This window comes from Camarhynchus parvulus, chromosome 4A (assembly GCF_901933205.1).
Source record: "Camarhynchus parvulus chromosome 4A, STF_HiC, whole genome shotgun sequence".
Taxonomy (NCBI): Eukaryota; Metazoa; Chordata; class Aves; order Passeriformes; family Thraupidae; genus Camarhynchus; species Camarhynchus parvulus.
In genome coordinates, this window is record NC_044600.1 from 4,910,647 (window position 1) to 4,937,659 (window position 27,013).

Below are 27,013 nucleotides of genomic sequence, written 5' to 3' on the forward strand. Positions count from 1 at the left end.
CTTCCAGGGATCCAGGGGCAGCCACAGCTTCTCTGGGCACCCTGTGCCAGGGCTTCCCCACCCTCACAGGGAACAATTCCTGCCATATACTGAAGTGAAATCCGCCATCTTCCAGTTTGAAATTATTACTTCCCATCCCACCACTACAGCTCCTGATGAAGGAATTTACTGAATAACAATTCAATTCAGCAGGAATTGAATTGCTCTGGTGTAAATGGGAGAAGAGTTGGCCTGGTCTGCTCATGGCTGAGCATCTGAGTTCTGCAATGTAAACTCTGGGTTGGCTTCCACTCTCCATGGACCACCCCCCACTCCATGTTAACCATCCTTTGATGGTGAAATTTGGCTTGGAATTTGCCTCCAAATCCTCTGATTGTTCATTGCCTTTCATCCATTAAAACCACTGGGTTAAACATAGAAACATAAGAGATATATGACATGGAAGACATGTACATGACATGAAAGACATAACTATGTGTTAAACCTATAAAAAAAAAAAGTCTATCCCCACATGCAGAGACCATCAAGGTACTGAGAACTCAACAAACACTGTCAACAACCTCAGGAGGACCCACCAAGGGCTTCACGACGCCAACGAGAGAGGCAAAACAGAGCAAAAGGTAGCAAGATTCGCCCCCTGCTGTGGCCAAGCACGGGTGGCACAGCCCAAACCCCTCCTGCTGTCTGATCATCAGAGCCCAGAACCACGAAACCACTCTGGATTAGGAGGGTTTTGAAACATGGGTAGAATCTAATTCCTTCGAGCACTGTTAATTAATGAATTAATTTCCACTGCCAGCCTAAATGCTGCTTAATTGACTCTCCAAAATAACTCAGTCTCAATGTGATCTTTCAAGAAACTTGGTCTACATCTGTCTCCCTGATTTACGGTTGATTCATAAATTATGGGACTCTATTGTGTCAGCAGTTACTCCTGAGTTTGGGCAGGAGCTCAAGCCCTGATCTTGCAGGGCAGGAATTTAGGGTCAGGCTTTTTGCTCACAAGGATCACTGTATGTCTGTGTGGCAGCTGAATCATTCCAGAGCACGCAGCCCTGTGTTTCTGGTGCCTAATGAGGCAACAAAAGTAAATTTACTGTAAAGTTATGCCTGGGATGCACAACGGGGCAGGGATGGTGTGCAAGCAGCACTGCCCCGAGGTCAAAGGTCTGCAGCACTGCAAATTAAAGGAATTATTGGTGCTCCCTTTGAACTGAGCTGTGGGAATGCCAGAGGGACAAGACACAAGGAATAGAAGGGATAATGCAGACAGCTATTCTCCCTCCACACATCAAGCCCGTATTCTCAATTCCTGGATGCTGCAGGCACAGTACATGGAGGATGAAAGGGCACAGGGATTTTTTTTAACATTTCTGAATGGGACAGACACATCACATCTATCTGCCTCTAGAGCTTAAGAAGTCAGGAGCACGAAGCATGGGAGAGTCCCTGCTCTGGAGTCACTGTCATTTATTATTCATCCCTCGGCCTTTAGCAGAGAATTCGGCACATCCCCATTCATTCCCACCTGGCTGCTTTTCATGGGAGCCACGAACAGGCTGTTACTCTCAAGGCAGCACACGGAGCACAACGTGTGAGCCTGCAGAGCCCAGCCTCCTCTTTCCGAGGGAACAATTAATGCTATTACAGATTTGCAGCGGCTCAAAGATGTATCAGAGACGCCTGTGGGAGAAGGCAGGGAGCACACGAGAGTGATTCCTGGCTGGGAAGACACACAATTCCAGCCCCGAGTTGCTGGAAAGCAGTTTTGCTTTGCATGCAGGCACTTCCGAATAGTTCGGGGCAGAGAATCGCAGCTTGCTGTCACTGTCACTTCACTGTCACTGTCACCTCCAGGCTGTGACCTCCCCCAAAACACGGATGGTCCTTGCAGAATACACAGAAAAGGCCTCAGCTACCAGGGCTGTCATCATCTAAGTGGGATGACAGAGCTTCCAACAGCGAGTAAGGAATGCCACGCTCCTACTACCGCTACTACGAACGTGGCGAGGCAGGGCTTGCCCAGACCCAGGGAGCTTTTAGGGTTCATGCGAAGGAACGCCTGAAGTGGGACGGAGCTCACGTGCAGCCAGACACACACAGCCCCTCCGGCACCACCGCGCCGCCCTTTTTACAAGTTCACCCCTAAAGTTTCTAAAGGAAAACGCCTTACGGAGAGAGAAGGAAAAGGCCCGAACCGAGCTCTCCGGGTTTCTCCAAGTTTTTTAACGGAGCCCAACCGCTCCCGCAACGGCCCCGCCCGGCCCAACGCCGCGGGCACCCGCGACCCGCCGGCCCTGCGGGCTGGGCGCTCTGGGGACACCCGCTCGCCATGCGGGGGTCACCCGTGCACCGAGCGAGCGGCCCTGGGGGACATTCACTCACCGAGCGGCTGCGGGGACGCTCAGCTCTCCAGCGGCTGCGGGGGACACTCAGTCACCGTGCGGCTGTGGGGACACTCACCCACCGTGCGGGGACACTCAGCCACCGTGCGGGCGGAGGGGACGCTCCGTGCGGCTGTACGGGACGCTCCCCGCGCGGTGCCCGCGCCGCTCCAGCCGGGGCCGCCGCTGTCCGCGGCCGCGCTGGTGCTGAAGGGGCCGCCCCGCCCCGCCCCGCGCCCGCCCCCGCCCGCCCCCGCGGAGCGCAGCGCCATGGCCGCCATGGCAACGCCGTGAGGGGGCCGCGCCCGCCGCCGCCCGGCGCCCCCGGCAGCCCCGGCACACCCGGCAGCACCGGCACACCCGGCACACCCAGTACCCCTGGCAGCACTGGCACACCCGGTAACCCCGGCATTCCCGGCACACCCGGTACCCCCGGCAGCACTGGCACACCCGGTAACCCCGGCATTCCTGGCACACCCGGTACCCCCGGCAGCACTGGCACACCCGGTAACCCCGGCATTCCCGGCACACCCGGTACCCCCGGCAGCACTGGCACACCCGGTAACCCCGGCATTCCCGGCACACCCGGTACCCCGGCAGCACTGGCATACCCGGTAACCCCTGCACACCCGCAGGCTCGGAGGGTCCGCACGCCGGCACCGCGGCCATGCTCACTGTGCCCCGCGGTGACATCGGCCACCATCGCCTCGTCCACCTTCCCTGCCACACACTGCCCGTGGAGGGCACAGAAACGTGGAAGCATGGAATCAGGCATAAAATCTGGGAGTTGTTTTGGCGGGAAAAGCCCACTGAGACCACCGAGAGACCTCAGGGCTGCCAAACCCAGGCAGTATGTGTGTGCTAACCCGTGTCCCCAAGTACCACATCTACATGGCTGCTAACTCCCTCCAGGGATGGGCACTGAGCTCCAGGAGCACTTGGACAATGCTCTCAGGAGCAGGGTTGGATTGTTGGGATGTCTGTGCAGGGCCAGGAGCTGGACTTGATGATCTTGATGGGCTCCTTCCAACTCAGCATATTCCACGGTACTGTGATTCCACCTCTGCCCTGGGCAGTCCATTCCAATCCAATGCTTTAAGAACCCTTTCAGTGAAGAAATTTTTCCTAATGTCCAGCCTGACCCTCCCTGGTACAACATGAAGTCCTGTCAGCCCATGGAAAGAAGGTCCCACTGACTTGGTGGCAAATATTTTTATCCTGGTGATCCAGTTCTCAGATCACTAAACCCAAAATAAGTCAGAACTAAACTTGTTTGGTTTTGAGGTCCTTCCTGCACAAATAGTCTGTGGGTTTGGCCTCACTATTTCATTAAACCCTGGAAGGTTTGGGTTAGAAGGGACCTTAAAGAGCATCATCCTTCCACTATTCCAGGTTGTTCCAAGCCCTTTCCAGCCTGGCCTGGAACACTGCCAGGGATGGAGCAGCCACAGCTTCTCTGGGCAAGACACACGCACAGGATGTAATTGCCAAGGAAATCTAAGGAAACTTACGTTTCAGAAGCACAAATAGAAGGATTAAGATGACTGAGGAGAAATCCGTGATGTGAGCACCAGCACCTGCAGTTTGGCCACTCAATCCCCCAGATTCTGTCTCACCTGCAGCTCTGCCCTTCCCGGAGTAGAAAAGTGCTTGGCTGCTGTGTGGTCCTCAGCTCTGGAACCAGGATCTCCTCCAGCGTGGCTCTGCTTGCAGATGGTCCCACTGTAAACATTCCATATGCTCCTCTCTGCACAAGGCATGATGTCACAGACTCAGTTCTGGCTCTAAACACCCAATTTAAAATTCAAGCTTTCCAATGTGAGCCTCTAAAATTTATTATCTTTGATAATTACTTCATTGGATGGATAGGATAAAACCTGGCATGGGATGAGGTTTTGGCATTTGTGCCATTTTTGGTAATTTCCGTTGCACTGTGACACTGAATACCTTTGCTGCTGTACAATGTTTAAGTTTGCTCAGACAAAGACCTAAAATGAGAGATAATTTACTTAACTGTTCTGAGAAAATATGCCAAATGGGTAAGCCATGATTAGTTTTGAGAAAAGTGCAGGTTTAGTACTACAGTGACTCATAACAATGAGCAAAAAAAAGGTCACGAAAATATTTTAAACTGCATTGTATCATAGGGAAATATAAAAATACAAAATTACCTCAAATAGCTGTGTCTGTACTTGACCTTCTAGCACCCAGGTACTTCTAGGCTGGCTCTTGGGTATTACACCAAAGCAGGATTTTAACCTTTTCTTCTAAAAGAATCCACAGCAAGGAAATACGACCCTTGTTGAACATAAAAGTCCCCAGACCAGCTGTTATTCTTTAGGGCCCTTAAAAACATCTTTCCTCTTGGGAATAGTTTTATGATGGAGCAATTGCAACTATTACAAAGCACTTCACAATTAAAGCATGCCACTCCTGAGACAACTTCATTTTATGTCATAAAGTTAGTTTATAATATTTTATATTCCCAGCTCTGAAAAGCATTTATATTTAAATTACTTTATATTGTTGTACTAGTTTATGATTTATTTTCTTTGTTTATTATTATTATTATTATTACTATTTTAATTTATATTCCTAGTTCACAAATTAGTGAAAAAGAGATGAGGAAACATTTGAAAATCACATAAATTCCAAACACAAACCAAATCTCAGCCCCAAAAAGTCTCTTTTCCAGTTGCCTGGTCCTGGGCCACCAGAGCCAAGCTGGAGGGAGCCCAAAGGCTCTGGACAGGCAGCATTGCTGGAGAGAGGGATGGGATGGGAGAGCATCCTAACTCTTAGCCTGTGCCAAGATGAAGCCCATGGCTTGCCCAGCCATTGTATGTAGCTATTGAGTGATTAATTTGGCAAATTAGTTAGTTAATTGTCCTCCTGCACTTAAGAAAAGATACATATATTTCTTTTTTCCCCACTTTTTATCACTAGGAAGTTGCAGCACCACGGCAGGGCTGGCCAAGGGAATGGTTTTCAGTAAACTGAGAAAAGCTCGTGTTCAATGGGCAATGAACCCAATTTCATGTCAGGCGGGGAGAGATGGATTCTCTTGGAATTGTGCCTTTACCTCTTTGCTCTTTTTCAGGGAGACAGATGTAAAAATGTGCCATGGCGATGTCACCAGGCTGCTGGGACTGGCCACAGGCAGGTCAGGAATGCCACCACAGGGCTGGCAGCACCACTTTTTCCAAGGGGAAAAGTGGCAGGAGACTGAGTGAAGGACAAGGACATCTCTCTGATGACATCCCAGGGCCACTGAGGTTGCTGGGACTCCTGCTCCTGAGTTCAGTAAAGCTGAGATTTCACCCTGCTCCTTTTGTTTAGTTTGGAAATGAGGATTTTAAAGGCCACTCCTGAGGCCAGGTCTCCCGTGCTGATGTACAAGGAACAATCCCTAAACCTGGACTCTTGCTGCCTCCTCTTGCTTTGGTCCTAATTCCAGAAAACACCTAATATATCCATAAATACATTTCTCACTGGCAAAGCTCTTGAGCAAACACCTAATTTAAAGATTTGCTTATCTCTTAATTCCTTGGTGAAGAAGTAAGGTATTACTCCAAAGGAGTAAAAAGGGATAATCAAGCTGTAAATCCTCACAGTTTCTATCATTTAGAACCAGAGCTTAGTCATCTTTTGACCAGTGACGCACAGCACTGATTTCTTGCTGAATAAAATTGTAGAAGCACAGCCAGTTTTTCACAGAGCTTGGAACTGTGCCCTTTGTGGGGTTTTATGAATGCAGAGCTCAAGGTCCATAGTATGCCATGGATAACCTAATGCAAGGTCATGTTTTGCTGGAATAACAGCGCCTAAATCCTCCACAGCAATGATGGGGTCCAGCCCTACCCGGAGATTTTATCAAATTTCACAGGGATTTGGCTGTGCAGAACAAGTTCAAACTGTGAGAGCAATAAAGGCAGTTGTAAAATGCTGAAGATTGGAACTGTAAAGGTCAGAGCCTGATCTGCACTCCCCCAGTTCTCACATGTATTTAGATCTGAGATACCCTGTGCATTTAGCTCGGTGCTCTGCAGTTCAGCAAGGTGGAAGAAAATCATTTTTACCTTTGGAAAATTCCATCACAGGGCTATGTTTTCCTTCTAAAACTCCAGAATTTCATGTCATGAATGATGCATATTCTGTCTCAAAGGAAATCACCCCAGAAGAAACATTCCCCATGGCCTTAACTCTAGGCAGATGCTGCTCAACCAGCATGGGTGTGTGTAAAAGTGCATTTCCCAGGTGAACTGGACATTCACTTCTGTACACACATACACAAAGAGAACAGAACCGTATGAAATTTTTCTTTCCAGCCTGCCATGAGTGAAGCCAGATTGCACACAGAACTCTCAGAACACTGCAAATCCTTTCCTCTCATCCCCAAGCACCTTGGATTGAGCACTTGGCCAGGATTTGGAAGGCACTTATATTCAATTTAGTAGCCACTGAGTGGACGTACTGAGAGCTCCTTGCTGTGTGAATTTCCCTTAAGAAAGTCTGAGAAGTCCATTGAGGTCAGGGGTTTTATAGCTCCTGCTCCCTTTTGTGGAGTTTAAGTGAAGCAACTTGTTAAGTTTTTGTATTGCCTAAACCCAGAAGTAAGGAATATTTTGATTCATCCAAAGAAACTCTCTGAAGGCCATCAATGCTCAGAATGAAAATGAATCAAAACAATCAACCCCCTGAGATTAGTCAGAATTAGCTCTTTTCCTGTACTGGTCTGTATGAAATAATTCCTTGACCTTTGACCAGGGAGAAAAAAAGTTAAAAAGCACAAAATAAGCTATAAAAATGACCATTAAAAATTTCCTCAGGAAATCTATTTAAATGCTGATGTCATTTTCTCCAGTCACCACTTCAGTTTTACTCTGTTTTAAACCAGAAAGGCACCATCAGAGTCACAAGGAGGGCAAGGTTTGGCCAGGCAACTGTAGGAACATCCAAGGGGGAATGCACATGCAAGGGCTGCCAGGAATACCCTGCTCCAAGATGAAAAAGAAATCTGAGGAAAGAGGTGTCTCCCTACTCTGGAATCTGAAGTGGATCCTGGGACATGAAGCACAGAATGGTTTGGGTTGGGAGGAACCTTGAAGATTTTCTTCTTCCAAACCCTCTGCCATGAGCACTCAGCTAGTCTTGCTCCAGATGTCCAGGTTTGGAGAAGCTTGTGGAAGTGCTGAATTTAAACAGAGATATAACAATCCAGCGGGTGAGAGGCTGCAGAAAATCCAGTCAGGATCATGACTCTATAATGGAGTGAAGAAGAGGCTTCTGACTCAAAGCAGAGTGGAGAGTGCCAGTGTGTTGGAAAGCCAAGGGAAACAGGAGAAGATGTGGCCTCATAAATCTGGTTATTCTTCCAAAAATATACTGCAGGAACATGAGATGCTACTGGGAACACACACAGTGCAGCACAGTGTTCAGCAAAGCATGGTAACCTAATTTCCGTGTTACATGAAAGAAGAAAACCCTGACTCATATTTTATGAAAATTGTAATGGTGAATCAGCAAATTACTTATGTTTATCTCCTCCAACGTCAGCACGCTGAAGTCTGGAGCAACCTGAACTAATCCCAGGGCGCTTTTAAATAGAATATATTCAGGCCAGCTGAAGCTGGGCTAAATGGGAACAAGCAGGAATTCGTCATCAATGGACAGCTGGGAAGCCAGAAAATGCTGTTTCCTGCCTGTCCAGTCAGAAGGACAGACAAGCTCTGTGTGTGCCCTTCACCTCTGACTCCTGTATCAGATCCCAACTAAAAAATGTTTACATTTCAGAAATGTGTGGCTGGTATAACACGATGTCCCTGGATGGCAAATGCTGGTGGCTTTGTACATGTGCCCGTTGACACATATCCCTGTGGTGGTAGGAAGAAAATAAAACTGCACAGAAACCTATAACTTGATCCGGTTTGTTTAGCTGCTAATCCAATCTTCTCTCGTAGTAGAGCTCCAATAATTTGATTGTGTTGTGTAGGGCACTCTGGAGCACCTGAGGGATGAGAATGAAATACTGTAGATGAGCAGAGAAACTGCTGAAATGCCTTCCTGCATCAGTGCTCCAAGTACATCATGAGATTGCTGCTGCTCACCCTCAGACCCAGGTGAGGACACACAAATCCATGAAACATTCCATAGGTGTTGTGTCAGGCATTGGAATGGGGCTGCCCAGGGAGGTGGCAGAGTCCCCATCCCTGGAGGAGCTCAGGGTGTCGCTGGAGGTGGCACTCAGTGCACTGGGCTGGTGACAAGGTGAGGATCGGTCACAGGCTGGCCTCAATGGCCTTGGATGTCTTTTCCTACCTCAATGATCCTGTGATTCTGTGATCTCCTGCTCCAGGGCTTTTCCAGCCATCCCAAGCCATTGCGGGGAGCACAGGGAGCACAGCAGGACTGTGTCCCTCCTTTGGGGCTGTCCCCACAGCCAGGACTGTGCCACTGCCTGGACCAGGCATATCAGCCCCCACTGGAAGCAGCAATGTCCCCAGTGGGGTCACACCTGGCCACACACCTTCCTGTAGGTTTGTTGCACTCACTGGTGCTGTAACAGCATTAACTGCCTGTAAATCCCCATTCTCCCCCTCTCCCCCTCGTGAGGAAGTTGTAACTGTGATGAGTCTCCCCTCAGTCTCCTCTTGTCCAGCTGTGCAGACCAAGTGACCTCAGCCACTCTTCGAGACTCTCCACCACCTTTTTCCCCTTTGGACGCCCTCTAACAGTTTAATTCTTTCTTATTTGTGGTGCCCAAAACTTCCCCCAGGACTGGAGATGAGTCTGCCCCAATGTAGAGCAGAGTGGGACAACCCCCTCCCGTGCCTTGTGTCCCCCAGGACAGGGATGTCCCTCCTGGCTGTCAGGGCACTGCTGACTCAGATCCAACTTCCCATTGTCAGGAAAATTAATCTACAAACACCAGAGGTTTATGTCCAAAAAGGAGACAGAGGAGTCCTTTCTGGCTTTATTTGAATAAAGTGAGAGGCCATGGGGCATTCCCCTGGGATCTCTCAAATTTTTGGAGGACGCAGCCTCCTTTTTATCCCAATTTCCCAGCCACATTTCTCTTCTCTCTTTCCCCATTGGCTGAGGTACTTGAGAGGTACAAACTTCCCAATATGCCTGATACTGAAGATTTCCCTCTAATGTATAACCCTCCATTTTAATTTTTAATTCTTATGGAATTTAGGGGTTTTTCTTCCCCATTGTTTCTTTCATCTTCCAATGTCTAATTCCGTTTATCAGCAAACCTAAAGTTTATTGGTAAAAGCAAATATCTTTTCCCATTCATCAATCAGTGCAATCCTTCCCATTATTTCTTTTCTTTCCCAGTGCTAGTTTTATCTACCAGCTTGTTTGTAAAGACAAATCCGCTATTCCTCTCACCATCGACCCGGACCCGCAGGGAAAAGAGCCGGGATGGCCCTTCCCGTCCAGCGGGGCACAGGGTGGACCTGTGTGTCCCAGCGGGGGCAGAGCCCTGGTGGCAGCGGTGTCCCAGTGACTGTTCCGTGCCGAGCCCGGGGCCAGAGCTGCAGCTGGGACTGACCTCAGCGTGACGGCAGCAGCGCTGAGTCACCGGGCAGCGCAACAACAGGAGGGGTTGGCACATTTGCAAAGCGGGGAAGGCTTTGGGCAGCCCGGATGGGATGGGTAAGGGAGAAGCAGCCAGGCTCCGCAGTGGGATTCATGTGCTACAATACACGGAACAGTTTCATGGGCTTTGTGTGAAAAGAGCTGCAGTGGAGCTCGGTATTATTATTTACTGAGTTGTGCAATATTGCAGCAATCCCAAAGAATGACAAGTGCTGAGCGATTCCTTCAGAGAATCAACAACGCTGGTAAATGCTGCACTGAGAGGAAGGATTTGTTTTGATCATCATTGAGAAAACATGTTTGAAACACTCGGCTCAGCACAGACAGCCCTGGCAGCAGAAATCTGAATCCCTGGAGCACAGAGCAGTCACGTAGGCTGCTGGAGGTTCCCTGTCACATAATTTCAGCTGGGGACAAAAGAGGGAAAAGCCCTAAAAGTACTCTGGAGGATTATTCCTTAAACGCCCCAAAATAAAATGCAACAAAAGGTAAAGTAAGGACAGAAAAATACCGTGTTAACTTGAAAAAAAATTGCTATCCCACAAAAAAGCTTTTGAAGTCTCTGAGCCTTTGGAGGTCCTTGTCTTTCTCCAAGGCTGGGCTGAGTTTAACCACAGCTGTACAACCCCAAGTAGTGGCAGAGCCATTCCTGGCTGCTGTATTGATTTATTATTGAGAGGAGGTTAATTTTTAAAAAGAAATAATTTTGATTTTTTTATCTTCATGCTGGTTCTTTTAACTGCTTCTTTCCACCAGTCTTTTTCCAGAAGAAAAATCACTTCCCTGTCACATTAACTAAGTTTAATTTTCTCCTTAAATCTGTCCCAGGCTTCTCATTTGCTCAGTGGTTGACAGAGTATTTTCAAAGGCTAAATATTAATCTATTTAAGAACAGACTGAAAGTATTTTGGGGGGAAAAAATAAACATTCAAATCTTTTTCAGAACTAGCAGTTTGTTTTCCTCAATCTACTTTGAGTGAAACCCCACATCCCTATTTTAAATTGAACATCCACAAACCATTGCAGAACACAACCAGCACAGCTCTGTAGAGGGTTGTGCCAGGGCTCCTGGCAGAGATAAGCTGGAAATGAAGCTTATTCAGGAAATTCATGGTAATGGAATAGGGAAAAAAACTTAGTAGTAAAAACAATTGAGCCCAGTGATGTAGAGCCCTTTGGTTTTCCCTGTCCTACTGGCTTTCAAAAAGACCTAACTTAGATTTACACCAATTTTTCTGAAAATGACACAGTCTGGGGGATGTCAGAGGTGGAGGATCAGATCATTAATGCTGCTATTGGAGAATTAAATGGTTTTATTGAACTGATTCTTTCATGCCCTCTGGTTGCTGCCTTTCAGCTCCTGGCAGATTTGTTCTGAATTCCTAAACAGTTCATCCTGGGCTTTACAGTCCTGTTTGTCTTCATTGTTCTACAAAGAGACAGGACAAATCCCTCTGCTGCTTCAGATAAATAATGCCCATGGTGGAAGAAGTTTTCTTGCCATGAAACTTTGAAGGAGAAGGCAACATTTCAAAGGACAGCCAGAAGGTCTTAAAGGCAATGATGTTTAAAGAACGTGGAATATGACTAAGAGGGGAGTGATTTATTAAAAAAAAAAAAAAAAAAAAAAACCAAAAAAAACAAAACCAACTGAAATTTAGAAATAAAATCAGAAAATGAATTTTTTCATCAAACATTCATTATTGGACTCTGCTTTCCTGGAAAACTGTATAATTTCTACTGTGGACAGTAAATTAGAACAATTTTTGGTGAATTTTCTGAGGAACGGAAACTCAGTTTTGTCCTTTCAGTGGTGTCTTTTAAGCATGGCATGGAACTATTACAGGAATGTCTCAATGAAAAAACAACCAGCAGTTCAGTGCTGAACAAAACAACATTCAGTTGCCTAGAGCAGCTGTGGCTGCCCCATCCCTGGAAGCGGCCAAGGCCAGCTTGGGCAGGACTTGGGGCAACCTGGGATATTGGAAGGTGGGGAAGAATGGGATGGGGAAGGGGTTTAATGTCCCTTCCAACCCAAACCACTCCATGGTTTTATAGTTATCTTACACTTGTAGTGATTTTATCAAGCCATGGAAATGCTCATTTGGGGATGTAGCCATGTTTATATGGTACAAACATTGTCAGGATCAACAGGCCTTTTACAGCCACCAGAACATCCCTGTTTATCCAGACAGTGGGCAGAGCTGTATTTTGCCATCCTCTCTCTCCTGCAGAGCCAGGACTGATTTGTCTTTCCCTCTTTGAACCGGACTCGTGCAGTTGCCAACCACCTGCAGTGGAAATCTGGTGAGTCACCAGCACTTTGGACCATCAGTAATTCTGAGCTGCAGAGCCCTCCTTCTGTGGGGAATCTGCTGCAAGTAGAAAAGCAAAGCAGCCAGTGGGCAACGCGTGCAGGTCCCGGTGCCAGTGCTGCTCCATCCGAGCTGCCTGGCTCATCTGAAGGGATAACATCATCCCTCCTCCCATGGCCAACTGCTTCTGCCTCAGAGATGCGGCCAAGATCCCACATCCCTCAATGTCTTTATCTCCTTAATTTCTTTTTGCCGTATGTAGACTTTAAATACAATGTGAGTCCAATCCTTGTATTGCATTTATTTGTATCCCCTAAAAACCCTGCATTTTAATGACAAGTGTTCTTGTAGGGTCAGAGTTCTCAGCAGTGCTACATCACACCTGGATTTGCTCATTCTGATGTTCTAACCCCTAAATTCCTATTTAACATTTGCTGCCTCTTGCGCCTCATGCGTGACTGACACCGGGAGTGACTAAGGGATCAGATCAATTATTGTGATTAAAATTGATCCTCATCGCTCTTGGTGTCACAGTTCACAAGCCAGCTCTCATGAGCTCACTTGGCTTGGGCCTGTAACCATTGCACATGGTGAGAATCTCATTGAGCAGAGGAAAATCATCACTACGTCAAAATTAAAGGATTTGATCATCACAGGAATAAGAATCAAGTTGTTTGTGGCCTTTATACCTAATAGCAAAGTCATACTTAGGTTTGGATGCATTTCAAAAATGACATTTTATAGTGAGAGTCACTGTTTGGGAGGTTTATGCAATATGAGAACTCAGGTACCATGAAAAGAAAATGTACCTTTGTTCCCTCTTGCAAAACATGAAGGGTATTCCTGTGGACTTGGCTGAAAGGCATGAAGGAAATGCCAAATGTTTGTAACACACTGCAGTGAAAAGCTCATTACATTTAACAAATCCTGGGTTGGTCAATTCCTGCATGTGAAAACACACAGGAAAGGGGAAAAAAGAGAAGAAAAAGGACATGATGGAGGCAGAGTAAAAGAAAGAGAAAGGCTGAGCTGAAACACTCCAGACAGAGAAGGAAAATTTTATGTAATGAATGTTTTCTACCTCATCACCTCCTTCCTGCCCTAAACACCATCACCACCTGTAAGTGCATTCATTAAACTGGCAAATCCACACACCTCCATCATGCCTGGAAACTCAATTCTGCTGAGTTTTCAGCACTTTTATTTAATAATTCTGATTTTTTTCATATTTTCTGTTTGCTCCTTCCCTAGTTCATCTTCTTGTGCAGCTCAGTTTGTCAGTTTTATTTCTCCAAAGTGCTACGGAGGGAGCAACATATAATTCACAACTCAATAAAATTTAAGGAAAAATAAATATTTGCTGCATCCAAGATGAGGTGGAGATGTGTAGGAGGGGAGGAGGCAGGAGGCAGACTTGAAATTGCTGCTTTTGGAAGAGATTTGAGAACTGAGAGTGGGTACCTTAGTGCAAAATGGCTGGGGCTTTAAAATGGATTTATCAAGAACTGAAATGAAAAATGCAGGAGGGAACTGTTCAGAAATCGTGTCTGTGCAAGGTGATTTCAGTCTAATGAGCAGTACTGGACACCCACGACTGTTTGAAGGTAAACAAATTTATTTACAATTTTATTGGCTGGAAAAGGCCACCAACAGCATCTTCACCTTTCAAAACCTGGGATACAGCAAACTCCTCATTTTAGAGGCAGAATGTCTCTACCAAGAGATCAGGGATTAATCAACAGCTTTATTCCCTCCTAACCATTGGTGACTCAGATGTGAAAAAACAGGGATTCCAATGTCAAAGTTGTTCTTTTTCTCCCAGGTGAGAGAGGCTGGAGGGTCTGGGCACTGAGCTCCCGTGAGCAAAGCCTCACTCTGCACCCAAAGCACAGCTCAGGAGGGACCTTCCTATGCTTCCAGCTGTTATTATAATGAAAATATTTCTAAATTACTAAACTACATAGATTTCATTGCAATCTGTGGCAACATCTTGGTGTGTCTCTACACCTGACCCACAGTAGGTAACATATTTAATTCACGTTGCTTGGTAATGTGTTTCTTCCAAATTTGGAGGATTTTTTAATAATGAAAACTCAGTGATGATTGTCAGGAAAAAAACCCCAAACCAATAAAATTTATTTCTTTTTTAACTCAGGTAGCTTTTTAAGGTATACCATCAGGATATTTCCTCAGCAGTCATAAAGAAAGAGAGATTTCAGTTGGAATTTGTGAGCTAATGTCCTGAGCAGCTCTGAGGAAGCTGCAGCTCAGTGTGTTTCCTCCTGTGACACCTGTGTGACACTGATTGATGCTTCTCCAGGTTTAATTGAGGTAGAACACTGCATGCTCCCGTTTCTGAACAGGTTTTGCTGCTTTGTTCTCTAACACTGTTGTGAGTAATTAGGCCAGGTTCACTTCTCTTTGACAGCACTGAAATGAATCACTTTTTCAGACTAGATGATCATTCTAATACTTCCTATCTAATATCACTGCCACCTCCAAATCGTGTCCTAATGAGAGAGTTCCAGGAATATTAGAGAAAAAAGAGGTGGATATTCAATGATCTAGAGTCTGCTACTGACCCTGGAAAACCTTGTTCATTTAAAGAACTATTACTCATGAGAATTACAGTGCAAGCTTCCAGGAGGCTGAACACAGGATGGTTGTCCAAGCAGGAACACACTCTTTTAAACAGAGAACTATTAAATATGTTAAATCTCTCCTACAGCCCTCCCAAGATGTGGTTTAAAACCACAGATAATAACACTTCTGTGAACTGGTGATACTGAGAATTATCAGATGCAGAAAATCTCATCTTTTCCCCATCTCCTGGATAAAAAAGGTCCTTTCTGCTATTACACACACGGAGTCTGTCACTGCTGTGGTGTCACAGTTCAGTTTCAGAGCTTTCACAGCCAGGACTCAGCGATCTTTATCACTATAAATTCAGACTCCTGAGACACCAGCAAGAATAATTAGTTACTGGCTTTGCTCAAGCGTCTTCTGCCACACTCTTTGCAGTTCATTTGCCACGAGCACTCCTGCATTATTACTGTATCCACAACTCCTACGGGCATTTCACCTGGGAACAACTGCCAGCACAGATGCATCACTCCTCTGGCAGGTTTTGTCTGAGATACCTCAGCAGAAAATATTGTTAAATATAGATCCTGGTGGCTGAGAGGCTGGACACGGCCCAGCCCACAGCCCCCAAATCCTGGGCTCAGCCCCGTGTGGGCAGCAGCACAGGGGGATTCTGCCCTGCAGAGCTGCCTCCAGCCCTGGGATCCAGAAGGACGTGGAGCTGCTGGAGCCAGTCCAGAGGAGGCCACAAATTATTAAAGGAGATGGGGCAGCTCTGCTCTGGAGAAAAGCTGGGAGAGATGGGGGTGTCCACTGTGGAGAAGCTTTGGGGTGACTTAATTGTGGCCTTCCAGTATCTGAAGGAGCTGACAAGAAAGACGAAGAGACACTGTTATTTACAAGGGGCTGGAGAGATGGGACAACTGGGGGATGGATTCAAACTGAGGGAGAGGACAGATGTCCAAAGGAGAGGACATGAAGATGGTGAAGTGCCTTGAGGAGCAGCTGAGAGCACTTGGTTTGTTCAGCTGGAGACTGAGAGGACACTCAGCGAAGTTACAACCCCATTGTGAGGGAAAGCAGAGAGGCAGGTGCTGATCTCTGCGGTGACAGGGACAGGATCCAGGGAATGGCCGGAGCTGTGCCAGGGTCAGGCTGGAGATCAGGGAAAGGTTCTGTCCCCAGAGGGTGTCGGGCACTGCCCAGGGCTTGGCCCCAAGGCTGCCAGAGCTCCAGGAGCGTTTGGACAACGCTGCCAGGAACGCACAGGGTGGGACTGCTGAGGTGTCTGCGCAGGGCCAGGAGCAGAACTGGTGATCCTTGTGGATCCCTTCCAACTCAGGATATTCTGTGATTTAGATTGACTATTAGGAGGAAATTCTTCCCTGTGAGGGTGGTGAAGCCCTGGAACAGATTTCGCAGGTAAGCTCTGGCTCCCCCATCCCTGGAAGCGTCCAAAGCCAGGCCGGCTGGGATCTGAAACCCCCCAACCTATGGATGCGCTCCTGCCCACAGCAGGGGAGGGCCGGGATGAGCTTCCCGGTCCCATCCAGCCCGAAGCCGCAGGCGCGGCTCCGCCCCGGCTCGTCACGGGGCCGGAACCCGGAGCCGCCGGAGCCGCCGCCGCCCCGGGCCCAGCGCTGCCCCAGCCCGGTCCGGAGCCGCGCCGCTCCCCCCGGGGCCGCCAGCATGTCCAACATGGAGAGTATCCTCGGGCGGGACCGCGGGGGGACGGGCCGGGAGCCGCCAGGCCGGGCCGGGCCGGGCCGGGCCGGGGGAGGTGGCGGTGGCGAGCGAGGCCTCCCCGCCGGGAGGAGCCCCCGGAGCGCGGGGAACGAGGGGAAGAATCCCCCTCATGGCGGTGGTCGCGGGGACCGAGGGGCAGCAGCGGGAGAGGTTGGTGTGACACTGGCAGGGGCTGAGATCGCTCAGCCTCGGAATTCTGTTCTAAAGAGGAGAGAAGCGAGAAGCGATCTCATATTCCATACCAGTACCAGGGGGTGTCAGAGGATGGTGCCAGGCTCTGCTCAGTGGTGCCCAGCGCCACGATGAGAAGCAGTGATCGTAAACTACAAACCAAGAGTTCCACCTCAACACGAGGGAGAGCTTCTTTCCGTGGAGGGGGCAGAGCACTGGAACCGCTGCTATGGGGGTGTGGGGTCTCTGTCTGGGGAAATCCCAAAGCCACCGGGACACGTTCCTGGGTCACCTGCTCCAGGTGTTTTCTGGGGGTTGGACTGGGTGATCTCCAGAGGTCCCTTGTAACCTCAGTTATTCCGTGATTCTGTGGTTTCACTGCCCTGAAGGGACAAGGAAGTGGGTGGGAAGTTCGGTGTCTCTTCCCAGGGTGTGATGAGGCAGCCTGGGCTGGGAGTGAGGAGGAGGAGGCAGGGCTGTGGTAGATGGAGGGACAGCCCAGTTCCTGAGGCAGAAAACACAATTTATACTAAAAATAGTATAGATGGGACAGCAGGGACAACATACTTGTGTGTAAACTGGAGTGATGTCAGCTGGGCTGTCCCCCAGACAGCCACCACGTCAGCTGTGCTTCCTGCTCTTGGAAAGAATTTACAGCAGAGCCCTGTGTGGGCTGACTGAAACCTTTTTGCTGTATAAAACCATTTTAACAGACAAGGGCAGAAAACTCTAACAGAGCCCAGAGGTCTCAGTGTGGATTGCTGTGGTCTCAGTGTGGTTGGAATGTGCAGGCAGTGCTGGCATTGCTGGTTGTCCTGGTAGGGATTGCTGGAGCAGCTGACTGTGAGTCACAGACTGAGGTGGAAGTTGGGTTCCACTTGGTTTGTGGCACGTTGAGAAAGACACTTGAAGGGAGGAGCAGGAATGTGCTCCTCAGGGATGGGTGAGCTGGTTTAATGTCAGGTAAATTCCCTAGCTGAGTAACTGAGGAAGTTATTTCAAAATAAACTGCTCTGGTTTTGGTAGCTACATTAATAGGTACCCTGTCCAAAGTCACGTTTGTTACCTGTTTGTAGCCTGCCTGTGTTGTTTATAGGATAACAAAAGACATTCCTAATGTCTCCAGGCTGCTGTCAGAGTAAGAGGAATGGCTGGACTTTAAAGCAGAAAACAGCTCTGGAATAATTTATGTGCTTGAAATATTGAAGAAACCTCAAGTACTCATAATGTTTAACTTTGTGTTTCCACTTAATTGGTAATCATCTTAGAACCTGCTGCATCTTCCTCTTAGGATACCACAGGTGGCAGGAAAGAAACCTACAAAGCTTTTTACTTACATATTGTTTGAGAAGCACTGATATTATTTGGAAGCTTTCATCAACAGTATTTTAAGAAAGTCTTTTTGATTGTTATTTGTACAGCACATACTCTGTTCTTTGTCAGTAATGGTTTTATGCAGTCATTCCAAATCACTCTGAAGGCTTGTCTTACTGTTTTCTTGGAGCTTTCAGTTTAAGCAGTTGAACTTTTGTTTTTAAAGTTTCTCTTCCTGACTGGAGTACTCTCTGCCCAAAAGTCAGATGACGGAGCTCTCAGGGAGCCTGGGATCACTCACATGACCCAGGGCTGGGAAGGAGCTGGAAGAACAATTTAAATCCAGGATCCTGCTGGGTTGTAGCTGGCCGTGGCCAGCTGAGCCAGTTTGCTGTTACACAGTTCATTTGTTGTGTTCTTTAGTGGTTTTGGGGTTTTTTTGGATGGTGAGGTTCCAGGCAGGTCAGGAAACGACATCATTTCACTGGGAGTCGCACGCTTTGGGTGTGGGAGTGAAAGTAACCGGCAGAGAACCACTCTCAGCTTCTCTTGGGGGCTGTTTGGTGGTTGGATTTATCACTCTGAAATAGGTTTAGTCCCTTAACTTGCACTGCAGAACACCTGTTTAATTTGAAGTTTGCTGCAAAGGAGCTCAACAGAAACTCCAAAAAATGCGACAAAGAAGAAAAGGCTGAGAAAGCTAAAATTAAGAAGGTAAGTCTGAACCAAGTTTTTAGATCTGTTGCTTGCCTGTTAGGGCAGGAAGACATCTGGTGTGTTGTCATTTCCCTGGTGTGCATGCTAGTAATCATGTGATCAATGTTTGTGATTTAAAATATGTGACTATAAATATTACTGTGTTTATTAATAAACATGAGGATAAATCCTCGTGGATGGCTCGTGGCATTTGCTTCCCTAGGGGATTGTCTTGTATGTGCTTTGGTAGAGACTGTTGTTCTCAGAGTTAAAACCACTTCATGTTTGTCATCTTGTATTAAATGGGCTTGTGGAGAGGAACTTCAAAACAGCTTTTGAGTCCTTGAAGCAGTGAAGAGAGAGACTGAGTTGATTTGATGTGGTTTTGCCCATGAGATACAGCTGTACCACCTGTGCCTGTGTTTGTGTCTTGAGACTGAAACTGTTTTCAGGAGCAGAAATTGTGTTTCTGTAGCTCTGCAAAACTGCCTATTTGAAGTGCATTCTTTCCAATGCCTTCTTGGAAAGAAGTTAGGAGTTCTCATCTTGGAAATGTTTGTGATCTATTGCGGAAGGAGGGAGGGATTTGTTTATTTTTTTAATAGAAAAAGATACAGTGACTAATTAATGCTTCTTTTAAATCCAAAAGAGACTACGCAGAAATCCTGTGTACAAGAGCAGGGAAGGGTAAAAGGCTTTTCCTTTTGTCTCCCTCTTTGCCAAGGCCATCCAGAAAGGGAACATGGAGGTGGCGCGGATCCACGCCGAGAACGCCATCCGCCAGAAGAACCAGGCCATCAACTTCCTGCGCATGAGCGCCCGCGTGGACGCCGTGGCTGCCAGGGTCCAGACTGCCGTCACCATGGGCAAGGTGAGACCTCCCCCTCCTGCTGGGGCAAGGAGGAGACCTGTCATCTTCTCTGCAGTGGCTTCATCCTGGCTGCAACCAGCTGGGAGCTTTCACTTTCTCTTTTAGAGGTAGCCAAGAGTAAATGGGCTGCTGGAATTCCTCTGGCAGCTGCTCTTTGGGTTATTTCACAAAGGTTCTTCTCCCCTTCAAAGTAAAGTCATGAGGTAGGAGTTGTGATTCCAATAGATAGGTGTTTAAGGTAAACTGATTTACTGCTCTTCACCTTGAAAGTTTGTTGTGACCTGTGGACCAAATGTATCCCTCAGCAGTGACAGGTCTCAAGTCTACAGAAATGAATGCCATATAAAGCTCATTTTTGTGAATTTTGTCTCAGAATATGTATTTCAAGTGGCTGAGTTAATTTCTAGAGCTGGGAATTCCAGATGGCAGTGGGATGTTCCCTCCTATTTGGTACTGTCAAAGCTCTATGAACAGAGAGCTGGGTAGGAAATATCAGAGTCCCAGGATAATTTGGGTTGGAAGGGACCTTAAAGTCCATTCAGTGCCATCTCCTGCCTTAGGCAGGGACACCTTCCACTATCCCAGGCTGCTCCAAGCCCTGTCCAGCCTGGCCTTGGATGCTTCCAGGGATCCAGGGGCAGCCACAGCTTCTCTGGTAAATCCATTCCAGGGCCTCCCCACCCTCACAGGGAAGGATTTGTTCCTAAACTGCTCTTTTTTTCTTGTAATAATTTCCTTCCCCTTGTTCCAGGTTACAAAGTCAATGGCAGGGGTGGTGAAGTCTATGGATGCCACCTTGAAGAGCATGAACTTGGAAAAGGTAAATAGACTTAATTTTCTTGGAGCTGACATCAAAAGCAGAAGGGACAAGTTTTAAAAAGGGAAATTCAATCAAGAGTTTTCCAGTTGAGATGTATTTTTACTGTTATCTGAAGATAAGTGATTTGATTCATATTTTTCATAGATATCTGCACTAATGGACAAATTTGAGCACCAGTTTGAGACACTGGATGTTCAGACACAACAGATGGAAGACACAATGAGCAACACTACGACATTAACAACGCCACAAGTAAGAATGATAAAATATATTTTAGCAAGGCGATCTTAAATTATGTGTCTAAACTGTTCATTAACAGCACTTGAAACACTCAGGCGTATGTTTGGGTTTTTGTACAGATAAGTGGAATTCTGTAGAAGCATTATTTACAAGCCAGAATTCAATTAATGTAATTTTAACTGCTGAGCACCTCTGCTCCTTATTTTTGAGTTCATACCTTCGACTGGTTAAGCACAAAACTATTCTGCCAAAGGCATTTACCTTTAAATCAGTTCTGGTAAAATAATTCCTGTTCTCTGAAAATCTAACAAGAGGTTGTCAGAAACTCCAAATGCAGCAATCCATTTTGTTTTCCTTTAGAACCAAGTGGACATGCTCCTGCAGGAAATGGCAGATGAAGCAGGGTAGGTGAAATTGCTATTTCTTTAGAACAAATCTTGGTTCCCACAGCCCTTGCTGATTATATCTAAGGTCAAATACCCTTCTTTTATAAGCTGTCTCTTGGAAGCAGAGAAGAAATGCAATTTTGTTTTTACCTCTGGACATACCTGACTTGTCCTGGTAGTGAGTCAAAATTACTCACCAGCATGTGTAACTCTGGAGTGTTCAGGGGGTGCTGTCTCATTGTTCCTCTGATGTCAATTATTGTGCTTCCCCCTTGATCCACCCGTGCCTGACTTGGTGTTTGCTCTGTTTTCTCCTCTTAGCCTTGATCTGAACATGGAACTACCTCAAGGACAGACAGGTTCAGTTGCTACAAGCGTCGCCTCAGCAGAGCAGGTAAATGTTGGATTTCAGTGAGGTCAATGTTTTCTGGAGAAATGGGATGTGAGAATTAATGGTTCACTCAGTCAAAACAAAATGCTAAATTGCTAAATTCTCTTTCAGCTGTTCCAAGGAAACTGTGTGGTTAAAAGTCTTGCTATCAAAGTAATCTTAACAATACATTTGTTGAATGTTAAAGGGAATGGGCCTTAAAACTCATCCAGTGCCACCCGTGCCATGGACAGTGACACCTTCCCCTAGCCCAGGTTGCTCCAAGCCCCCATCCAGCCTGGCCTTGGACACTCCCAGGGTTGGGGCAGCCACAGCTTCTCTGGGCACCTTCTGTCAGGCCCTCCCCACTCTCAGAGGGAAGGATTTCAGCCCCCTTGTCCTATCAAATATTCCACGTTCTTTGAAACAATTCTTTCTCTGCTTAATTTTGTGTTCTGAAACTCCTCCCTCACAGCCATGCTTGAGGTCTTAAGCAAATCTGGTTAAGCCATGAGAGAATTTCTCATCAGCTGGACATGAGGTGGCAAAAGCTGCTTTTCCTGTTGCTGATGGTTGGTTTTCCCTTTTTGTTTTCCAACTGTGCAGGATGAGCTGTCACAGAGACTGGCCCGCCTACGTGATCAAGTCTAACTGAGCAGACCTGCAGTTCTTTGGACCTGCTTCCAAATCCCCTGTCTGGAACTAACCCTGCACTGCACTTGAGGTGTAAAACAGTCCAGCTTAGGTGTTTGAATACTTGTAATATAGGGTACTTCACTCCCAGCTTGCTACTCTTTCTAAAATACATTAAGTGACCCAAAAATATCAGCTCTGACATCCTTTTCTGTACATTTGGAAGTTGATCTATTTTTTGCAAGCTTTTTTCACAAATTCAAGTTGATGTTCTAAGTCAGCTACTAATGGTGGTATATTCTAGTTCCAAGCAAAGCAGAGTGTCAGTGAGATATATTTTAAATTATGAAGTGATTTTTTTAAATTATGAGAACTGGTTTTGGTTGGAGAACTGATGTATCAGTTCAGATGATTGTTGTAGATCATTTTCCTACAGAGCCAAACTCCTGGAACACGCAGGGATGGACAGCGTGGACCTCCTGGAAAATGCACTTGTTGAAACAAATAAGTGGACTTTGAGTTTTTTAGTCTTTAAAATTTAGGATAAATGTGCTGAAATTACCAGTTTAGATCAAAAATGAGTTACCAAAAGCTGATTTCATATAACTGGGGACTTGTATGGTGGCATCACTTCAGCACAGGAGGAATAAAAAATATTTTTGGACTCTTTGCCAGGTCTGTTGCTCTCTGCAGATAACATCCCACTGTTTTTAATATTCTGGTTGTATGGAGGAGCTAATTTTAGCAATCCCTTTATATTTCTGCATAGTAAGAGGGTCTGGCTGCTCTCAGTAGCTTCAAACTCTTGTTGCAGTTGTAAAATAAGAAATGGTTGTAGAAATTTGTATCTGAGGCCACTTGTGATGTATTGTGATAAACTGTGACGTTCAAATTCTCTTCCTGATTTTTTTGGTCTCATTTTTATTTTTTGTCTTTGTAGGGGTGAGGGAAGGTGTGGAGCACCAGGCTTGGAATTGGTTCTTAATTGCCTGGTGTTCAGGGCCACTTGGGTTTTCCAGTGTCAGGGAATCGTTTAAGGAAAAAGTAAAAACTCACTTTTTTATTCAAGCGTGACTTTTTCAGTGAAAATGTGCAAAAATGATGAAACATTTCAGAGCAGTTTCAGACGTTATTTTGAATGTGTTACCCAGCTCACTCTGAGGGTTGAGCAGGATGTTATGTACTGAAGTAATCAAGGTTACTGTAAAAATAAAGTAGGGAAAATCAGATAGACAAAAAACCCTGAAATGTTGTGGGATTCTCTCAAGCTGGCAGCTGAACTAAAACCGTGAGTTTAAAATGGGATCTTTTCACTTGTTAGAAAGAAAGTGACATTTAAAATAAATGTAAACACCTTGAGTGTTCCTCCTGTAAACAGGAGAAATTGGAAGGTGTTTAAAAACCGTGTATTGACAGCTGTAGCCTGGCTATGATTCCTTCAAATGATTAATAAATCATCCTGGAAAGGGACATTTTCCTTCATTTTCTTCCCTGGCTGCTTCTGAACATTGTAACCATGGTCATGGTGTATCTATGCAACCCAGTTACCCAGCTGGGGTGACTGTGTGTGTGCCTTTGCCTTGCTGGACTTCCTTCAGCTTTTTAATATTCAGTTACTTCATATCATGAGAGTGCTGGAAGCTTCCTGCTGTGGAATCACTCCACACCAGAGTTTACTCAGAGCTGTCCATGAACTGCTGAGGTTTCAGTGTCTGAAAGCAGACAGCTCCAGCTACTGTGTCTGGCTTCTAATGTTAAAAATGATGCTGCATTTAGGCTGGTTTGGGCCATTCTGGAATTAGTTGAGGGTCAGACAGCAATTCTGAGCTCCCACATGGTTGGTTTTCCCAGTCTGTTGCCTTGCTGTGAGCCTTGGAGGGATTTAAAAACAGACTGGGAGTGAGACTGCTGTAACAGAAAGGTTAAATAAGCTTCATTATTTTATTGATTGTTGTGGAGTTTTGATCTTCTCCCAGGCTGGTGAACTCCAGAACCAGCGCAGATTTCCAGTGTTGTCTCTTGAAAGGAATTAAATACAAAGGTTTGACTGACATAATTAAGGTTATGTCTGGGGGACTGTGGTGCTAAGAGGCTTAGGCAGAAATAGGTGTTTGAGACAGGGAATTTTTGCCCTGTTGACTCCACTCCAGGAGCTGCTGTGTATTTCTGCCGTGCCAGGGTTTGGGGCTGGCAGCTCCTGTGTACAGAACTCCTGCCCTCTCCTGGGGAAATGCTTTCAGTTGTGGTTGGGAGCTGGATCCAGAAAGGTTGATGTTATATTTTAAATACATACATTTTTCTCATGGCATTTGGAAATGCTTAAAGCTGAAAGTTATTCTTAAAGCAAGATTTGAGTTTTATTCTTCCTCCCTTCAGGCTCCCCAAAACATTTCTCTTCCTGAGCAGCTCTGGCTCCTCACTCCGACCTTGTTTTGTCTCTGTAAGTTGACTGTTTACAAAGTTCATTTCATGTTAAATCACTTGTTTGTGCTTTTCTGGAACCAGCTAAATTTTCAATATTTCTGCTGATGAGCAGGCGCATCTAAAGTGAAACATTGCTTGAAATGTTGCTGGATGGTTTTGCTCAGCATTTTTATCTTCTGTTTCTAAAACTGCTGGTTTGTGGTAGCTTTGTCTTCATTAGAATTCCAAAACAAAGCCATGCAAAGCTTCAGATGAAAGGAGAGGGAAGCAAAACAAAACCAAGAACTTTAATGTCATGATTGCAACGGGATAAAACTTATCAAGTTGCCTTTGTGGAGATCCTTGGAGCCAAAAAATAGTGAATTTTTGTTAAACATAATCAGCAGTTGTGTATAGACAAATTCTGAAGCTGGTGCCATGTATAGAGAAGAGAATAATTTTTGTAGCTCTGGTTGAGTTCACTTTGAAAACTGCTTTACTTGTATGGGACAGTTTGTAAATGTAACTGCAGGTGGAAAATAAAATTGTACAGACAACTCATTCTTGATGTGTGTGCAGGTTGTGTGGCTGCTACAGGTCTCTGTACATGGATGGACAAGCACATGGGATGTCTTTCCTGTGGACAGACATCCAGAAAATTCAATCTTTATGGGGGGAAAACAAGAAGAAAATAAAGTGGGTACTGCTGAGAGAGCTTGGGGACAATTGGGGAGTAATTAATATTAAGTATAACAACATAAACTCTAATTTTATGGGGTGTTTAAGAATGTTTAGTCTGATATGGAGAGAGCCCCGTGCTTAAACATCTCTGAGGGTTTTCTGTCCTTACACACAGAACAAGGGACCACTGGAAAATGGGCAAGGAGGTGGTGTGGGTTTGAGTGTGGGATTGGGTTTGGCTTTCCCTCACCTAAAAATCTTAAAATTTAACATTTCTGTTCAGTCGTTCAAGAGCCAGCAGAGGGCACCTGAGGCTTTGCTTTTCCGGATCCTGCAGAAATGACTGGCTGGAGCAGTTAAAGGAAAGGTTGGTTCAGGGAGCAGTGTCTCCCGTGGAACCTTTGTTTGGGCAGTATCCACCCGCTCTAGGATGTGCCTGTGCCGGGGCTCTGATCCCAAAATCCAGCTCGGCAGCACATCCACAGGGCCATCAACTGAATGGGATCAGTCTGCACTAAATACTTTAAACATCCTTTGCTGCCTTAGGTCTCTGAGATCTGTTAGGAGTGAGTAGGATAGTGGGTAACTTTGTGCTTAAAACTTGGGTTTAAAATTCATTTTTATTTAAATCTTGGAGGTTTTTAGCTGTTGTCATTCTGCTTTTGACCTGTGATCATTTTTCTGTTTTATAAGTAAGGAAACAGTCACTATGCACTGATGGAAATGGATTTTAGTGGTAAATTTTATTGTTTTATCAGAGCTTTGATGATGGATTGACTTTAATTTCAGGATTCTCTCTGCAGTTCTGCCTTCACCTCTTGCTCAGGCTGCTTTGAGCTCACAACAGCACTTGGCTCCCAACTTTTTTGTTTCAAACAGTATTTTTGCAGTGGAACCCCGAGTAGGGTCAGTGGCCTTGCTTGTTTCGGAAGCAGCTCCCTTCATTACCATTCCTTGAGGGAAAGGCCCCACGTGAACAATCTGTAACTAATTTCACGTGCCAGTGGAGCTGCTTTCACTGGGAGAAGATGCACTGAGAGAGTCTCCCAGGCTCCTGCTTCCCTTTGCTGCTCTTTATTAGGGAACTCAGCCTGGATCAGCTGCATGGCATGGTTCAAAAGGGAAAATCAAAGGGGCTGCAGGATCCACATTTTGGGAAAATTTCTCAAGGTCTTCCAACGGTGTCAGTCACCATAAGGAACTGCCAGACCCAGACTCAGCACAGAGGCTGCTCACAGCCCTTACCTAAATAAGGGGGATTTCAGAGAATAAAATATTTCATATTGCATATTTCTAATCTAAACATGCATATTTAATAATCCAAACAATCTAGAGAATTATATACATATGCTAATTTTATAGAATAATAAAACAAAATATAAATAAAAATCAAAATAAATAAAATTGAAATGTCTAAAAACAAAGATGTTTTACAGTCATGCCTGTAGGATATTCTAAATTTATTAAACCTGAATGAAACAATCATTTTGCAAAAGTCTAAAGCAACGAACATGACATAATGTGTCTATCTGACAAGATAATAATCAGCTTAATTTAATTTCCCTGCTATCTGATTCATAATTCTTTATCACAATCAATTTCTGTCAAAATGAGCTGTCAGGGACAGGAAAGCATTTGAAAACTTCCTTTAAAGACACTCTGTATTTTTTATTAAACCTTTTATGACTCCTTTCTTTTTTCAAAGATTAGATAAACATAACCCTGGGGTCTCCACAGGAGATATTTCCCTTTATTCTTATCACAATCAGGGCTTTGTTTCTCGTGGTGCAAAATG

The 27,013-nt window shown here is 45.8% G+C and overlaps 1 protein-coding gene across 1 annotated transcript; it reads left to right on the forward strand.

Moving 5' to 3' along the window:
• The first annotated feature begins 16,469 nt into the window (after positions 1-16,469).
• On the forward strand, positions 16,470-25,098 carry CHMP1B (charged multivesicular body protein 1B). Its single transcript, XM_030967851.1, has 8 exons — positions 16,470-16,592; positions 18,735-18,832; positions 19,539-19,685; positions 20,437-20,505; positions 20,650-20,757; positions 21,106-21,149; positions 21,453-21,525; positions 22,108-25,098. Exons 1-8 carry the CDS (start codon positions 16,577-16,579, stop codon positions 22,150-22,152), a joined length of 600 nt encoding a protein of 199 aa, XP_030823711.1. The 5' UTR covers positions 16,470-16,576; the 3' UTR covers positions 22,153-25,098.
• The last annotated feature ends 1,915 nt before the right edge of the window (positions 25,099-27,013 follow it).

Excerpts from the sequence above, each read along its gene's own strand:
- CHMP1B (XM_030967851.1), top strand. Across the intron at positions 20,758-21,105 it reads CGACATTAACAACGCCACAA|AACCAAGTGGACATGCTCCT; the intron begins GTAAGAATGATA and ends GTTTTCCTTTAG. Across the intron at positions 21,150-21,452 it reads GAAATGGCAGATGAAGCAGG|CCTTGATCTGAACATGGAAC; the intron begins GTAGGTGAAATT and ends TTCTCCTCTTAG.